The 15,957-nt window shown below is 35.9% G+C and overlaps 1 protein-coding gene across 1 annotated transcript in view; it reads right to left on the bottom strand.

Moving 5' to 3' along the window:
• LOC113228848 (E3 ubiquitin-protein ligase UBR1) overlaps window positions 1-14,037 on the bottom strand; it is a 58,067-nt gene extending 44,030 nt beyond the window's left edge. The window contains exon 1 of the mRNA XM_026462265.1: window positions 13,934-14,037. Within this exon, the coding sequence (XP_026318050.1) occupies window positions 13,934-14,022 (89 nt within the window). The 5' untranslated portion in view covers window positions 14,023-14,037. The remainder of the gene's footprint in view (window positions 1-13,933) is intronic.
• Window positions 14,038-15,957: the final 1,920 nt, after the last annotated feature.

The following is a 15,957-nucleotide window of genomic DNA, read 5'->3' as shown; positions in this document are numbered from 1 at the left end:
GACGATAATCATTAAACTCACGTCATTTTAGTGGTGTGATGGAAAATGTAAAAATAGGTAGCTTATTTTTAATCTTACCTACGTTTTGGAACAATTAATCAGGTGAATGATTGAAATATCTATTAAAAATAAAATATGACCTCCATGGTAATAAAAAGCTATTCGTGGAATAAATACGTCACTTGCAATGAACACTTCAGGGTTAGTAACCTTATGTACTTACGAGAACAGGTACCGAGACATGGTAACAAATCGTGACGTAGCATCATTAGAGAAATATAGCTTGTTAACAAATGCCTTATCAATACATATAAAGGAACGTATTCGCGCCCAGTGACAAAATTGCAGAGCTTATTTCAAAAATGGTGGCAAAAATCTTATTTATACCATTGCATGCGCATCACCGCATCAGTTCCAAAGTGAGGTAAAGTGTGGTAATTTTAACTGGGAGGGGATGTCTGCACTTTTACCACCTTCGAAATTCAAACAAACAAGATGGCAGCCATGCAAATTTCAAAATTTTTATCGGAAATATTAGAGATAGGTATGTGTGAGCAAAATCAACTGTATTTGTAAAACGTTTTACAAGCTGGTGGCTTCAAAATGGTGGCCGAAAAAAATATCTCATCCGGCTAAATCGATACCTCCCGCGTAAGTAAAAATACCATTTTTTACTTTTTAAGTCAAATATATATTTTTTTATGCATATTATTGGTTCCATATTTAAAAGTAAAGAAATCTCTTAGTGTTATGTATACTTTCAAACATGGAACCTATAATATACATAAAAGGATATTATAGCAAAAAATGATATTTTGACATACAACAACTTACATGGAAGGCTTCGAAATATTCACATACTATAACGTGTCCTTAATTCTTGACTCGGTGTTTTTTTTATGACACCATACACGGAACGGACAAGTCATGCGCCTCATAGAAGAAGCTAGCTTTTTTATTAATTATTCAAAAAATCCAAGTTTAATATCGACGCCGTGAACCGTAATGTTCCATAAGTAGAATTGCGATCCACCTATGTCGTAATAATTACAATTATCAATTTAACAAAGTACTAGTGAAAGTATTTACTGAATTTAATCACTAATTTATCACTTACAGATTGTAATAACAGTTTCCACGTGTTTCATAAAGGGTATACGAATGATAAAAACAATTTCATAAGTAATCTTTAGTTAAGGTAAGCTTACTCGACTAATGTCTAAGTGTTATGTAGGAGTTATATACGTTACTTGACTTGATGAGTATGACATGTCCAAAGGTGATGCATCAATTACCAAACATGCCAAGGAATATACTTCTACTTGCCACTTACATGATCAGCTCGTGCAAATGGTCATAATTATGACTCATAATGGATAATGTATAGTGAAGTACGTAAGTAGTATGATCAAGTTAGGCATTGAAATTTGTAATATTTATTTATTGGATATCAAGATGTTATACCACTATGTTTTTCATATATTGTTTGGTATTATTATTGATACAAAAATCAAACACAAAGAAAATTTTTATTCGGTATGTTATTCAGTTGGTTATATGACTGGTGGCCCCGGCATGGCAACAGACACTGGTTCGAGTTCAGTCAGACCGAAGGAATTTTTCTTTGTGCTCGCCCTTTGTATTTATGACAACAACAAACTACTGTACATTTACCATGAGTTTACAGTTGCTAATACCGCCCCATGTAGTCACATGAAGAAATAAAACATCACTAGCATCGCCGACAACAGCATCACCAACAACTACGAAATTATAGGAGACGTCTCATTTAAATTAACGGACCTTATTTGTTAATCTGATTCGAAGGCACATGCAAAATCGGAATTTGGTTGTTTTTTCTTTCTTTTAAAACTTATTACCTACTATTAATTAGACCGCAGAACCATCTGTGCAAATGGTACGACGATAAACAAATATATTATTTACTCATTTCTTGCGTAAACCGACACCTTTAAAACCAAATCCAATTTCCGTTCAAAAATACTGTTATTATTCGGCTTTTGTAAAGATTAATACTTAATCTCATAATAATGACATAATTAAAATTCGGAAACTTTATAGGCTTTTTGATAAATCTACTTCTGGACCCTGAATTGGTGGCATTATTTCTAATTAAAGATAGTTCTGCGCAAGACTGCTGGCAGGAAATTAATACGACAAGCTGTGGATCGAGCGAAATTTAGCAAATTGGAGGAGGTCAATGTTTATTGATAGCAAGCGTTGGACCCACACAAGTCGAACAAGGCGTGCGGTAAGCGACATGCCTGCCCATAATAGTTACAGTGCCACTCAGTACTTTAAACGCAAAGATCTGAGGACACTGCACCCATCACTCTGAGACAAAATGCTGAAGTCCTATGTGCCTGTAGTTTCACCAGTACCCTTTGACCCTTTGCCCTTCAAAAACGGAAAGCAATAATGCTCAAATTACTGTTTGGCGGCAAAAATAGGTATGGTAGTACTTCCCGGAATACTGTAAGAACTTTTTTCACCAGGAGCTCTACAGCTACTTAAAAAGGCTATGATGATGGCGAGGGTTCTTCAAAAACCCAAAAATATCTTGTTGGACCGCCTAGCTAAAGATGGATTTAGGAAATGTAACTATTTTTCCGGATTTAAATCGCGCATATTTGTTTTTTCAAACAAACCTTAATTTATATTAAAACAAACTTTAATTTATAATTAAATCCGGAAAAATAGTTTCAGTTCCTATGTGTAATAATCGCGAAAACTAAGAACTCGATAAAGATGGATTCTTTGCGCGAAACCAACAAATATCTACTTCCATGACAACATGATACTTCTGTATTTCGGACTCAAGGGTAGGTTCCCATGTATATAACGATCGACCGTCTGTCATTTACCGTAATCAAGATACTACAACATAATCCAATATCATTTTCTTCTTAATAAAACAAGATCATCAACCCAATATAAGAGAATTCACATTTAATTCATTCACATTCACAATTGGTAAACAGGGTAAAACTAAACGTGTGTTTTATAGCTACGGGGTGTCGTCGGCTCGCTCGTATCAAGCGAAGTTTAACTATAATGCTGCAAATCTAGCAGACAAATTGAGAATCTGTAAAGCTTCCATTCTGGATGACGGCACTGGAGAACTTAGACCTCAGGAGCCCCAAGATATATGTATAAAACAACTAGTCAAAGACAATATTTTTTAAACAAAGATTTGCAACAAGCACATTGAAAAATTCGTGAGGTTCGCTAGTTCGTTCCGTGGCTTAGTTAGCAAGCGTCTGGCTCGGTTTGCTGGTTTGAATCTAGCCGGACCAATCTTTGTATTAATAATAATAACAAACTAGTCAACATATATAAAAAAGTATAGTCTTACAGAATGGCGGCCTATCTAAAAAAACACCTAATCAATCGGAAGATAGGCTAAGAAATCGATGAAAAATTAGGGGCTCATGAAGTCACGCTATTATTTTGCACATTCTAAATACAAAAATGAACTATTTTGGTTTGGGCCACTGTTCTTGAAACAGCTAAATGAAAGTGCTATAAGACTCGACATTACAATAATGTCGTCATGAACTGAATACATCCGTCTACCTACACAAGTGAAATTAGCGAATCTACGCGTGTTAGTAAAGTATACATTTGCTAAGGTGGGAAAAACGCCAAAATCCAATTTGTTAACCCGTGAGAAAAGCGAGAACGTTGTATAAATAACTTTGCTGACCTATTTTGCTCTGGCTGAATACTTCGGAGTTTAAATACATGTACCTATATCTTGCTATCTAAAACACGCCCGGCAATGAATATGGCTAAGTCCAAGCCAAGATTGAATGATAATAATCAATTAATTCGTTAGTAACACAATGGATTCAAAAATATTTTATTTTTAATACATATCTATAAATACAAAATTTTATATTCAAGCAAAGATTAAGATCATTGTGTTCAAGAGTTTAACATGTCGCTGAAATCAGAACAGTTTGAATGTGGTGGCTTTGCGGTTTGCAATCAAAGAAGGCTTCTCAAAATCTTGCACCATTGAAATTTAAGAGATTCGAATAATTCAATAAAGTCCATTTTGAATCGTTGCAAATCAAAAATATTTGTTTAAGGCGAGACCCAAAATAAACGTTTTGACGTATTTCGATCACACGGAAAAACGGTTTTGCAACGTTAAAAACTTTTTGACTTTAGACTTATTTTTTAATCGATAATGAAAGCAGAAGATACCGGTAGTGAGCTATGGGGCCCGAAAATAATCAGAAGGTTCGCAAAATTTTCATTTTTACTACGTTCATCTACGGAGAAAAATCAGTTTCAGTCGATTGTTATTTGAGACATTTCAATGAAATTTGTTCTCCCTTATTCCGCAATAAATACGTCAGGAGACGAGCTTATTTTACAGTAAAGGCGCATTCCCATTGTTTAGTAACTTTTTATTTATTGTCGGACGAGTCTCTGTCACGTCTAGTCTGTTCCCAAATATCATCACTATCTGTCGTGACTGTGTCGTAGACGTTTATTTTATCGTTGAACGACTGTCGTGTCTAGCTGTGCCCACTAGATTGTGACAACAATTTATTCGTTCACGGCAGCCGCCTTGTCACGACAGTCTGTGGTCGTAACGTCAAAAAAGTCGTGAACGACGTTTAAACTGCACGACTATCTTTCGTCACGATATAATAGGAACGAGCCCTAAGAGAGTACATTTTATTTGTGAAAGACAAATGTTTAAATATCGTGCAATGAATTTCTCCGCGTCTAGCTGACACGATTCAAAGGCTACGTACGCGAAATCAATGATATCATACCATTTCGCCTCAAGTGTTCTTCAACATTTTTTTTCTAACCCTCTATAATGTACGGAACGTGCAATGAGCCTCAACGACAACGTCTTTCTCGCTCAAGTCTAGGAATAAGAGTGTCTTAAAAAAGGCACATTATTTTATCTATTTATTGCAAACAATGTTAGTACAGGCAAGATACAGGACACAAACATACTCCGTTGGGGTGTAACTAATAAATTAGTTCTCTCTAATAACTAACAAAAACAGACACACAATTAACTGGAAAATGTATTGTACATTATAGAAGAGTTCACCAGCTCTTTTACGTCATCTTATAAGAAAGTCCATGAAGGCTTTTACACTGCATTAGCATCCAATTATCAAGAGCGACTTTAATTTAATTTTGGTTTTGTATACGTATGTTGTACCATTCTACAATATCTTTTGTCTACTTGTCGAGTTTTTCTCTCATCATGTATCCTGTCCAATGCCATTTCTGTTGTTTTATTATGTTTGTGACTTTTTTAGCCTTTTATGTACTTTTAATTGTAGTTAGCTTTACTTTACAAGAAAGGGAAAAGGAAGAAAGGGAGACCATACTTTAGATGGGAAGACGATTTTAAATATGTTGCTGGAGGAGCATGGAGGTAAATAGCAAAAGATAGGTAGAAATGGAAATCTCTGGAAGAGACCTATGTCTTGGGACAAGCTAAAGGTACCGAGTCAAAAAAATATAGAAATTTGAGTAATAATAAGTAATAAGCATGTCATACAATGCTTCTGTGTTAGATAAGTTAGTAGGTAAGTTGGCTTATATTATATCAGTTATCTTATTATTCTTATTAATCAGCTTAGTGCTGATTAATAAGGCTATAAATATTTTTTTTTTTAATATATACGTTGTCATTTTCTTTTCTCATAACTGATTGGGTTTCCTTAAACATTCTAATCCCGGAGTCGGTAGTACACATATCGTCTCAACCACTAAGGTTGCATACAGATTAGGTTTTATCAACAATTTCAACTTCAGCTTTAAACAAGTACCATTAAATCAGTATCGGTTTAGTAGTTTTTGAAACAAGCATTTAAAAATACAGGAAGTGTTAATATGAACGTTGTACGGAATCGTAACGCCGCCGTTACTTGCGAAAAATAGACTAACGGCCGGCGACCAAGATATTTCGTTACTAACGCCGTTGGTATGTATGTGGGAGTTTATTTTCTTGTTGGCATCATTTCTTATTGAGACAGCAAGACGAAAAATGAGGATACATAAGAAATGTGTTTTTGCGACTAGCAAAATTCTGATTATTCGCACTGAACTCGATTTCGGACTAACGCGCTTGAAGAACCAGAAAGACCACTGGCATTGTTAGTAAGACTTTTAACTTAATAAATACCAAAGACCTAAAAGTTAACATTTAACCATAAGGCATTTCAACTTGTTCGGTACTTGCTCGTAAAAGAAAGTTACATAAAGAAAACAATGTACCTACGTACGTGCCGTATTTATACCAATACCGTTTTATTTTTAATTACTGTGTATTTTTTTTGACAACCACACCAATATTTAACTCGGTTTCAAAATCAGGAATTCCCTGTTTTATGACTACAAGAGCAACGAAATTAACCTCAGGAGTTCGTTTCCTAAATTGGTCCTATCGGAAATCGAACCCGTGATCTCCTCGTCTAAACGCACAGTCTTCTTAGCTATCGTCAAAGTAATTAAAAGTCGACAAAAATATGTAATATCATAAAAATATTTTTTTATGATACTTACTGACGGGACGAACAAATCGTGCGCCTGGTGGTAAGCGACACGCCTATCCATAACTGTAGCAGTGCCACTCAGTGCTTTAAATAGCAAAGATCCAATGGACACTGCCACTGCGCCTGTCACCCTTTTTTACGGGGGCGAAATCTTTATAGATACCCCTGAGCCTAGGGAGACTTAGGGGTTATGTGGGGACTCTCCCTTCAGACTGGCGGGCCTACCCCACTAAAACCCCCCCGGGTTTACCTCGCCCCGCAGACGAGTGAGGTCGTGCAATGCAGGCTCCGGAGCCCCTGTCCAGAGCCCGCTACCGCGCACTAGGTGATCAGGCGAGCAGCAAACTGCCTTCGCCTTCTCCCCGTACGTCTGCGCCGAAGCGGGTGCGCGTCTGCCGCGTCCTCGCGCACCCGCTCCGCAACCTCCTTTTGCGATATAACCTCTCCGCAAAAGGAGGCCACCGCCTCCCAGGACTCCTCGCTACCGAGCATGGCGGCAACCACGCCCGGCAGCGAGAGGTCCTGCCCTATTGTCCCCGTCAGAGTATGGCGCTGCTCTGCGCCTGTCACCCTGAGACATAATTTTTTTTTTTTTTTTTTTTTTTATATTTATTTCTTCAAAACAATACAGAATCAATTAAATTAAGGTTCCCCCAAACTTTATAAAAGTTTATCGGGGGATTATAAAAGTTTATCGGGGGAAAATTAAGGAATTGATAAGTCCCATATGCCTGTAATTTTCACCAGCACCTATACATAGTATATCGTTTAAAACCGGAACGCAGTAATGTTCAGTTACTGCTTGACGACTTCTCAAGGAGTTCTACTGCTACGGTTTCAGAAGGAGATCTATTGCTCATTAGTATACCTTGACTTGTAAAGTTGTTGGTTCTTATCTATTACAGTAGAAATAATTATTTATTTAACAATGCACCTAGGCAAAGTACTGCTGCCTTCCGAAATGAAGGTTGAAAACAATCAGCGCAATAGTGTGTCCTTAATTCTTTCAAGTGACGTAAGATCCTATATCCCACGGCAGCAAAAGCGTTTGTGGTTATTAAAAATTATCACTTCCCATCAGTAGGGCTAGCCCAATAGGGCGCGACTTGCGCGGGAACGACATAACACGAAAGATACTGCTATTCACGCATAGCAATCGCGCGCTTTATGTTGCTCTTGCGCAAGTCGCGCCCTATCGTGCTAACCCTAAAGGTGGACCGTAGCTACGACAGTTTAAACACAATAAAAAAAATGTAAAACACAATGACATCAAATTAAACCGTTAAGTTACTAGTACCAAAAAATTCAAAATAAACAAAAAACCAAAATTTTTAGCAATATGCAACTGTGTCGCTCTATAATAGAAATTACTATGAAGATAGTTGTGTATACATATGGCCTCGCATAATGGGTTCAATGTCGCCGCAAGGTCCCGTCCGGGAACAGAGACTTGGCCAGGAGCCAGACAAGTCACTGACCACGTGAAACATGCTACTTACTACGCAAAGGTAAAATAATAACACCGTAGCACATTTGAGAGAGCGCTCGCCTTCTACCTATGTCCAGGATTCGATACTCGTCGATAAACTAGCATCACTATCTATACAAATCGTGTACTGTTGGGTTTATTTATTATATAAAGTAAACAATGAAAATATCATATTATATCGTTATAACGATAAAAACTACAATAAAGATAAAAATTCAGGTGGTACAACATTATAAGTAACAAAACATTTAGAACTAGCTAAAATGTCAAAAATTAACTACGGTATAAGAAGCCACTGAACGGAAACTTTCAGCTCAACGAAAATACAAAAGGAGTACTCATAGAAGAAGTGATCATAAAACTCTTGGTCTATATACAAAGCGCAAACCAATTATATTTACTATGTCCAAAAAGCAAGAACAACAAAGTAAGGTATTACAGGATATAAAACATTTCCCGTATAAAATCAGTCAAGACCATTTAGAATTGTCACTAAGCAATATGCGCCCTTACAGAGGAGCCTATAAGAGCCTTATTGCAAGGCATATAAAATTATGTTTACAAAAAAAAATCTAGGTCATATCAAAGATAATCAGAATGGTAATTGCGTAGCATTAGAACAAAATTTTAATTATCACAATCAACTGATAAACTTTTGAATTAACTCGATGATGATATCCGACATAAGACATAAGAATACAATGTAATTCAGTGGCCAAATAACAGCTTGGCAGGTTTGAGATAGCCTAATAAATACGTTATAAGCGTTTGTCAGAATGTAAAAGCCGTGTTAACTGTATGTCTATATAAACATGCTACTCTCTCGTGGCATTGGCACAATATTTCTTTATTGGGAATAGCTGAACAAACAGCATTGTATGTAAACTAGTCCCATTTCAGCATTATCTGTATAACTTAATAATGACGCTGAAACGCAGCCTCAATAATAATATAAAATAATAATATTTGAGGAAAAACCAAATAAATACCAAAAGCAAAGATCCGACAACAGGTCCCGAAACAAACGTCGGTTTGTTTGAAAAAACAAATATACGCGATTTAAATCCGGAAAAATAGTTTCATTTCCTATGTGCAACAATCGCGAAAACCTAAGAACTCGATACAAAAAACTGACCTGAAAATTACCCAAATAATTATTTAAAAAAAGTAAGTTTACTTAGAAATATGTATATAATGGCGCGTTATTAAAATAGTGATTACTGATTATCGTGACATCGAGTACTTAGTTTATTTGATTAATCAATGGCTGTAGTTACTATTTAGACCGGGTAACACCGAATGGCGTGAGTTTTTCGGCGGGGAAGCAGTTTGACAGGTCGTTTTGGATCTAATTTTAACTATTTTGACTTTATTATTCATCGCAGTGCCCAACGAATTTATGACGAAGAACGTATAGACAAATTATCAAACAATTCCTGACACAATTATTGACGAGGGAGTTTCCCTCAACGTCTCCCCTTTTATTTCTTACTACAACATATATATATACATAATTACGTATTATATATCCGAAATCTTCTCGATCCAACCTCGAGCCTTCAAGTTCATTATCGTCAATATGTACATTATTTGCATTTAAACACATATTTCTGTGTACCAAAATGTTCAACTAAACATGCGTATTGTTCTCTATTATCATTTAGTAGCAGTAGAGCCCTTTGTGTAAAAGTTTGTCCAGGGGACTAATTTCTGTCATCAAGCAATAATGCGAGCATTACTGTGTTCCGGTTTTGAAGGGTAAGGATGCTGGTGAAGTTACAGACACATGGGATTTGTCAACTTACGTCTCAGGGTGGCGGACGCAGTGGCAGTGCCCCTCAAATTTTTGCGATTTAAAGCTATGTGTGGCACTATCTGTCAAGATAGGCGTATCGCTTACGATCAGGCGCACGACATGTAAGCCCCGTTGCTTGAGACTATAAAAAAATTAACGTAAGAAGCTTACCATTGATTAGTTTCGTTAGTCATATCTGTAGCATCGAAGCTCGGCACATCTATGTCCGATCGGCAACAAGCCATACAAAGTTTTTTCAACATTTTATTTACCAGTTCACTTCACGTTACATTAACACAAATTCGTCTTTTCAATTTAGACAGTATGGAAGTTACAGCAAATACCAAAAATCGGTCATCTAGAGAACCGTGTCTTTAGTCGCCGAATGAATACTAAATTTACATACGATATTTAAACAATTCTCCTTCTGGGTCACATATTTTATTTTAATAAGCATCATGACGCACTTTTTTAAATGCCGCATGTCGGAAGCACACAATATCGTACAAACAAAACACAATCTAGAAAAACTTTAATTATGACCACAAATTATAAAAGTGTACTAAATTTTTTTTAATATTATTTATTATTTAAAAAATCACAATAGTTCACCGTTGAGAGACACTCGTATATATATTTTTAATAATAATATAATTTCGTTTATTTTTTTTAACGCCAACTACACATGCCTCGGGAGTTTTTTCACAAAGCAGAATGAACAAATATGTTATTGTTGTCCATTGGATTTCCTGACCGATAAAGTTTATCTACTGATACTACGGGTTCGGTATACCTTGTTTTTTTCTTACTCTCGTTTTATATCTCGGTTAGTGTTGCCCAAAATCAGTCTAGATCTTGCAAAAATGCAAGACCAAGACCACCAAATTGTAGCAAGACTAAGACCACCAAATTGTAGCAAGACTAAGACCGACCCTGCAAGACTTGGGCAAGAACAAGAAGGTCCCGCATTTACTTTGAACGGAATTCTTTTACGCATTTTATGCCTAAAATTATAACCTACCAAGATTGTCATAAAACTACTAATTCAAACACAGCCTTATTCATTTAAAACAAGCGTTATCAAATATAGCAAATTTTAACACTGTGGTTTGCAGTCAATTATGCTCTATCTCTTATATGCGATTGAATGCTTGTGTAATTTGAAAGAGAAGCAATAGTTATTTTTATTTGCCGTCGGTCGGTGATATCTTATAAAGATACTAAAGATACTATGCATATAACCCGCAGAATGGCAATTTCCAGATAGTAAGCATTAAAGATTTTTGATTATCTTTTATCATTGCTCCTTAATTTTACGAATGTTAGAGAACTATTATTTATCAGTCAATCAATCAATCAGCCTATTGCAGTCCACTGCTGGACATAAACCTCCCCAAGTGTACGCCATAGTGCCCGATTATCCGTTTTCTGCATCCAACCACTAGCCGCGACCTTCTTCAGATCGTCGGTTTATCTTGCAGGGGGACGTCCTACGCTACGTTTGACGAGACGTGGTCACCGCTCGAGAATCCGTCTACTACATCGCTCATTGGTTCTGCGACAGATTTGGCCAGCCCACTGCCACTTCAGCTTGCTACATTTCTGGACGATATCCACAACTTTAGTCTTATGCCAGATAACTTCGTTCTGGACTTTGTCCCTTAACGAGATACCCACCATAGACATTTCCATAGCTCGCTGAGCGACGTGTAGTCTGTGAGCCAGATTGACCGTCATATCCGGTCATGACCGGTAGGACGCATTGGTTAAAAACCCTGGACTTTAGGCACTGCGGAAGTGGTGACGAGAAGATATGACGCAGTTTACCAAATGCTGCCCAACCCAGCTGCACTCTCCTAGCTATTTCACGCTTGAAGTTTTCTCTGCCTAGTTGCAGGGTTTGTCCAAGGTAGACATATTCTCAGACAACTTCGAGCGTTTCGCCATTAATCGAGATCGGCTCCGGGATTACGAGCTCATTGAACAAGACCTTAGTCTTGTCCAAATTCGTTCGAAGTCTCTGATAATCTGAATGTGGGATCTCTTTTGATAAATATTATTTATCAAAAGATTTGTAATTACTATGTTTATAATTTGCGTCTAGTAATTAAATAACAATGGTTTATGCCAAATTCGATATCTCAAAAAAATTAAAACCTTTATACATTAAGAGTGGTTAAAAAAATTGTACAAATATGGTATAGTTAACTCTGTGACGATTACAAATTTACATAGAAGATTTAACCCATCCATTATTACTACATTCAAAATGACAATTTTATAGAAGTTCAGCATTCGTGACCAACCTTTAGTCTAGCACATCGACGGAAATGTGTATTAGTAGCATAAATGTCTAAATTTAAAGAAATTTAGGTATATTGCAGGTCGTAATAAGAGATGAATAATATATTTTAAAAACTTTTTTATTTTAACAATTTCTACAATTTACAATGATGTTAGTTGAAATGTTATGAAACTTTATTTTCCAAAGTTATAACACGGCACACGTATATGCATAACTCTAGTTAATTTTCCAAAAAGACCACCTTCTTAAAAGGCGGTGCGGCAAGTGTCGCAGCGTCGTGGACATCGCTCTTTGAGCGACCGAGCTCTTGCAAAGAGCCGCCGGTGTTCCAAAGAATAAAATTAATTCAGAGGTGCACGGAATGTAGCCGAACACTTTAGTTAGTCCTCGCAAGGATTTGCGATGGTGACGTTAGGTACATTATTATTATTAACTGTATTTGAAATAATAATAAGTATATTATAATAGGTACTCTTTTATTGGACTGCATAAACGTTAACTACACAGTGATAGTTCCCATAAAACTAAACAAAACGAAGTGACATTCATCAAACTACCTTATTTTGTAAAATATGACACATTTCTACATTTGCTTTCCACACATCTTTTTATCCAATGCCATATAAATTTCATTTAATTTTCCATGTCTCGCTAACATACAGACAACAGCTTATTCCAAAATGTAAAACTTCCACAACAGAGGTTTAACTTAAAGCCGAACCCATTGAGTTTAATATCGATTGAATAAACTTATAATTTTTGGATAGGTTGATATGCCGTTGACTGATAATAAATTGAAATTAATTCTGTGCAAACACGTAAAATTTTTTTACGCTCTCTTCACTCATCTTTTTAATTGTCTAAAGTATGTTTGTTAGTTAAGAATTGTTATTAATGGATTTGTACGATACCGGTCATCGTCAAACATTATAATAAGGTTATTCGCAGGTGCGATTTACGATAATCGGCGTCGTAATTTACATATCTAACAAATAATTGCAAGACTTGCGAAACTCTCGCAGCAAGACCGAGATCAAGTCTGAGTGTGCAGTACAAGACCAGGTGTACCGATGCGAGACCAAGACTGGTCTTGTCTTGTCTTGGTCTTACATTATTATTATTATATTGAAATTACAATTCTTTTAATTAAGCAACACTTAGTATGTAGTAACTAATTAAAGGGGATTGGCATAAACAATAGTATTTGTTCCGCTTCTTGAAGATTCATTATATTAATGAATTGAATCATTATAATTTAAGTTAAAAGTCATTAAGTAAGATTTGCTATGTTTAGACGATCGTAGTAGGTACAGCCTATAGTGACAGCTGTAAGTTGGAAATAAATTTAACAATATGGTAAAACTTAGAAATAGAAAATCGAACGGAAATATGGGTTGGATCCTATTTGGCAGTACGCTTCGTCTGTATTAAACGTGTGTTGTATGTTTAGCGGGAGCGCAATGGCGAAACGCGCCGAGTTACATTATATGTACATACTTTTTACTCCATAGTCCAAGGACGAATTAGGAAATGTTTTCATCAATCCGAAACAACGTCAGACATCAGTCTGAAACAATTACTGTGAAATAATGAATACACGACCAAATCAAGAAGGCACTGTCAATTATGAAGCTTCATTCGCATTATGCGACTTTTCCATTTGGTCGAGTATTACTTATTTGACAGCATAATTGTTTCGGACGGATGTCAGACGGAGCGGGAGTAGACTCCCAGGCGTCCGTGCTTACTAAAATGTTAATGAACAGTATGAAACTGCGCTATACCTGTCAGCTGGTATCATGTCGGCAGCGTCTTCCTCCATAGGCTCGTCACCTACTTCCACTTCTAACTGTACCGGCGGTGGCGAGCTCATCTCCGACTAACAGCTCTGCAACAATCAACAAAGACCATAACAATAACAACATTTTTATTCATCATCATAGGTAGAAAAGTACATAGTAATATTGGCACAGTTTTGATGTTATATAATATTTAAAAGTTTCTCTATGATGCACCATTTGGTATACGAATATTGGAAAAATAATGAAGTGGTAAAAGTTGGTTCTATTTATTTTCATAAACGAGACCAGCTTTCCGATCACAAAGAAATTAAAGACACCAAATAATATAGGGCGTATCAAGTGCCTGGCTTATACTTATAACAACCAGAAATTTTAATATAGCCAAAGAATAATGTAATTAAAAAAAATTGTAAGTTATTCGAAAATAGGCTTTTTAAACTTCATCTACCAGCTATACACTCCACCTTCGCTAGAAGATTTCCAAAATTCTTGCATCCGTACATATACAATAGAGTTAACACCTTGTACAGCGTCAAGCTCTGCTCAAATTCGGAACTTAAGCATAGGGTCAATAAGTTGCTACGCACGTTGACATACAATGAAATAGAGGACTTGCTAAAGGAGGTGCGCTAGTTCACTGCCTCAATCCTTAATTCATACACGTGCACGCACGCACACACCCTCGCACTTACGCACACACACATACACACACACAATGTCATAAAGACACACACTCATCCTATATAAATGTATGTATGTATAAGGTAATTGGTATTGAACTGAAAATAGAATGAATATTATACATTATACAATATATATATAATCTAATATAATAATATAAAAATATGATAAGATAAAATAAAATAATGTCTTATATAATAATAATAATTTTTGGTAATATGTTTGTTTGATAATGTGTTTAAAATATGTTTAAAAAAAAACTTTTTAATAATAATAGAAAGTAACAATGTTTTTATTGATTACCTGCGAGACAGGTTTTGCCTAGTGCAGGAATCGTAGGAAATTCTCTGTAAGCGATATACGCTACAATTGAGTTGTGTTACCTGTTTCTTTGTCGTAACTAAATTGTAATGTGCCTGCACAAGTTCATTTGTAAAATAAATTATTTTGTATTTTGTATTTTTTTTAATTGCTTTTGTTCCTTCTCCACCGCGAGAAATTTGCATTCGGCACAACAAAAAAACAGCAATGATATTAAAATATTGCCAAATTTGCGATTTTTTTCTGTTATGTATTTGTTTATATTATCGAATAAATTAACAGTAGTAGTCATTATTAATACAAAGATCGAACTCTCAGAAAAACTTGTGCTGTCCCGATTTTTTCGTCATATACAATCAAATGATGCCTTCATGAAATTGTGTCAATCAGCACTAAAAAAATTTTGATCAATTTTATCCTTTTTATGGACAAGTGACCAAAAAATATATTATGCCAAAATTGTTTTCACAAAAAGACTTACTGGTTCCTAAGACAGTTTCCTTGTATCTTCTATGGTTACAGATTTCCCCATAATGTCCTTTTAAAAAAAAACACTATATTTAAAAAAAGTATTACAATTGAGGAACTTCAGAATAAAAACTGATAAATTGATAAACTTAGATTGTAATTTTGTTTTTTCATGATATCAAGTGATAGGATGAACAAGTAGTGCGCCAGGTGTTAAGTGTCACACCCGTCCAAAACAGTTGCAGTGCCGAAATTGGTCTATGGTTGTCATCGTGATGGGCGACGTAAAATTATCGAAAATTCGTATATTTTGATTTTATCAATTCAAACGGTTTTTCGTGTGTTGATAGCCGGTGGTGAGCTCGTGTAGTATTGAAAATCGTTGAGGTTATAGTTTAAAAAATCATTCCAATTTTGCTGTTTTCACTGTTGACGGTTATCTATCCCCAACAAATTGGAAAGCAGGGTTAGTACAAAACTTTTTAGTGCTATGACCGAAGAGGAGCCCCCTGATGGGGGCGGCCTCAGATTCTCAC

Source organism: Hyposmocoma kahamanoa, unplaced genomic scaffold (genome assembly GCF_003589595.1).
Source record: "Hyposmocoma kahamanoa isolate Upper Pololo Valley unplaced genomic scaffold, ASM358959v1 244, whole genome shotgun sequence".
Classification (NCBI taxonomy): domain Eukaryota; kingdom Metazoa; phylum Arthropoda; class Insecta; order Lepidoptera; family Cosmopterigidae; genus Hyposmocoma; species Hyposmocoma kahamanoa.
Note: the sequence above shows the minus strand (reverse complement) of the source record. Positions and strands in the feature narration are given on the sequence as shown.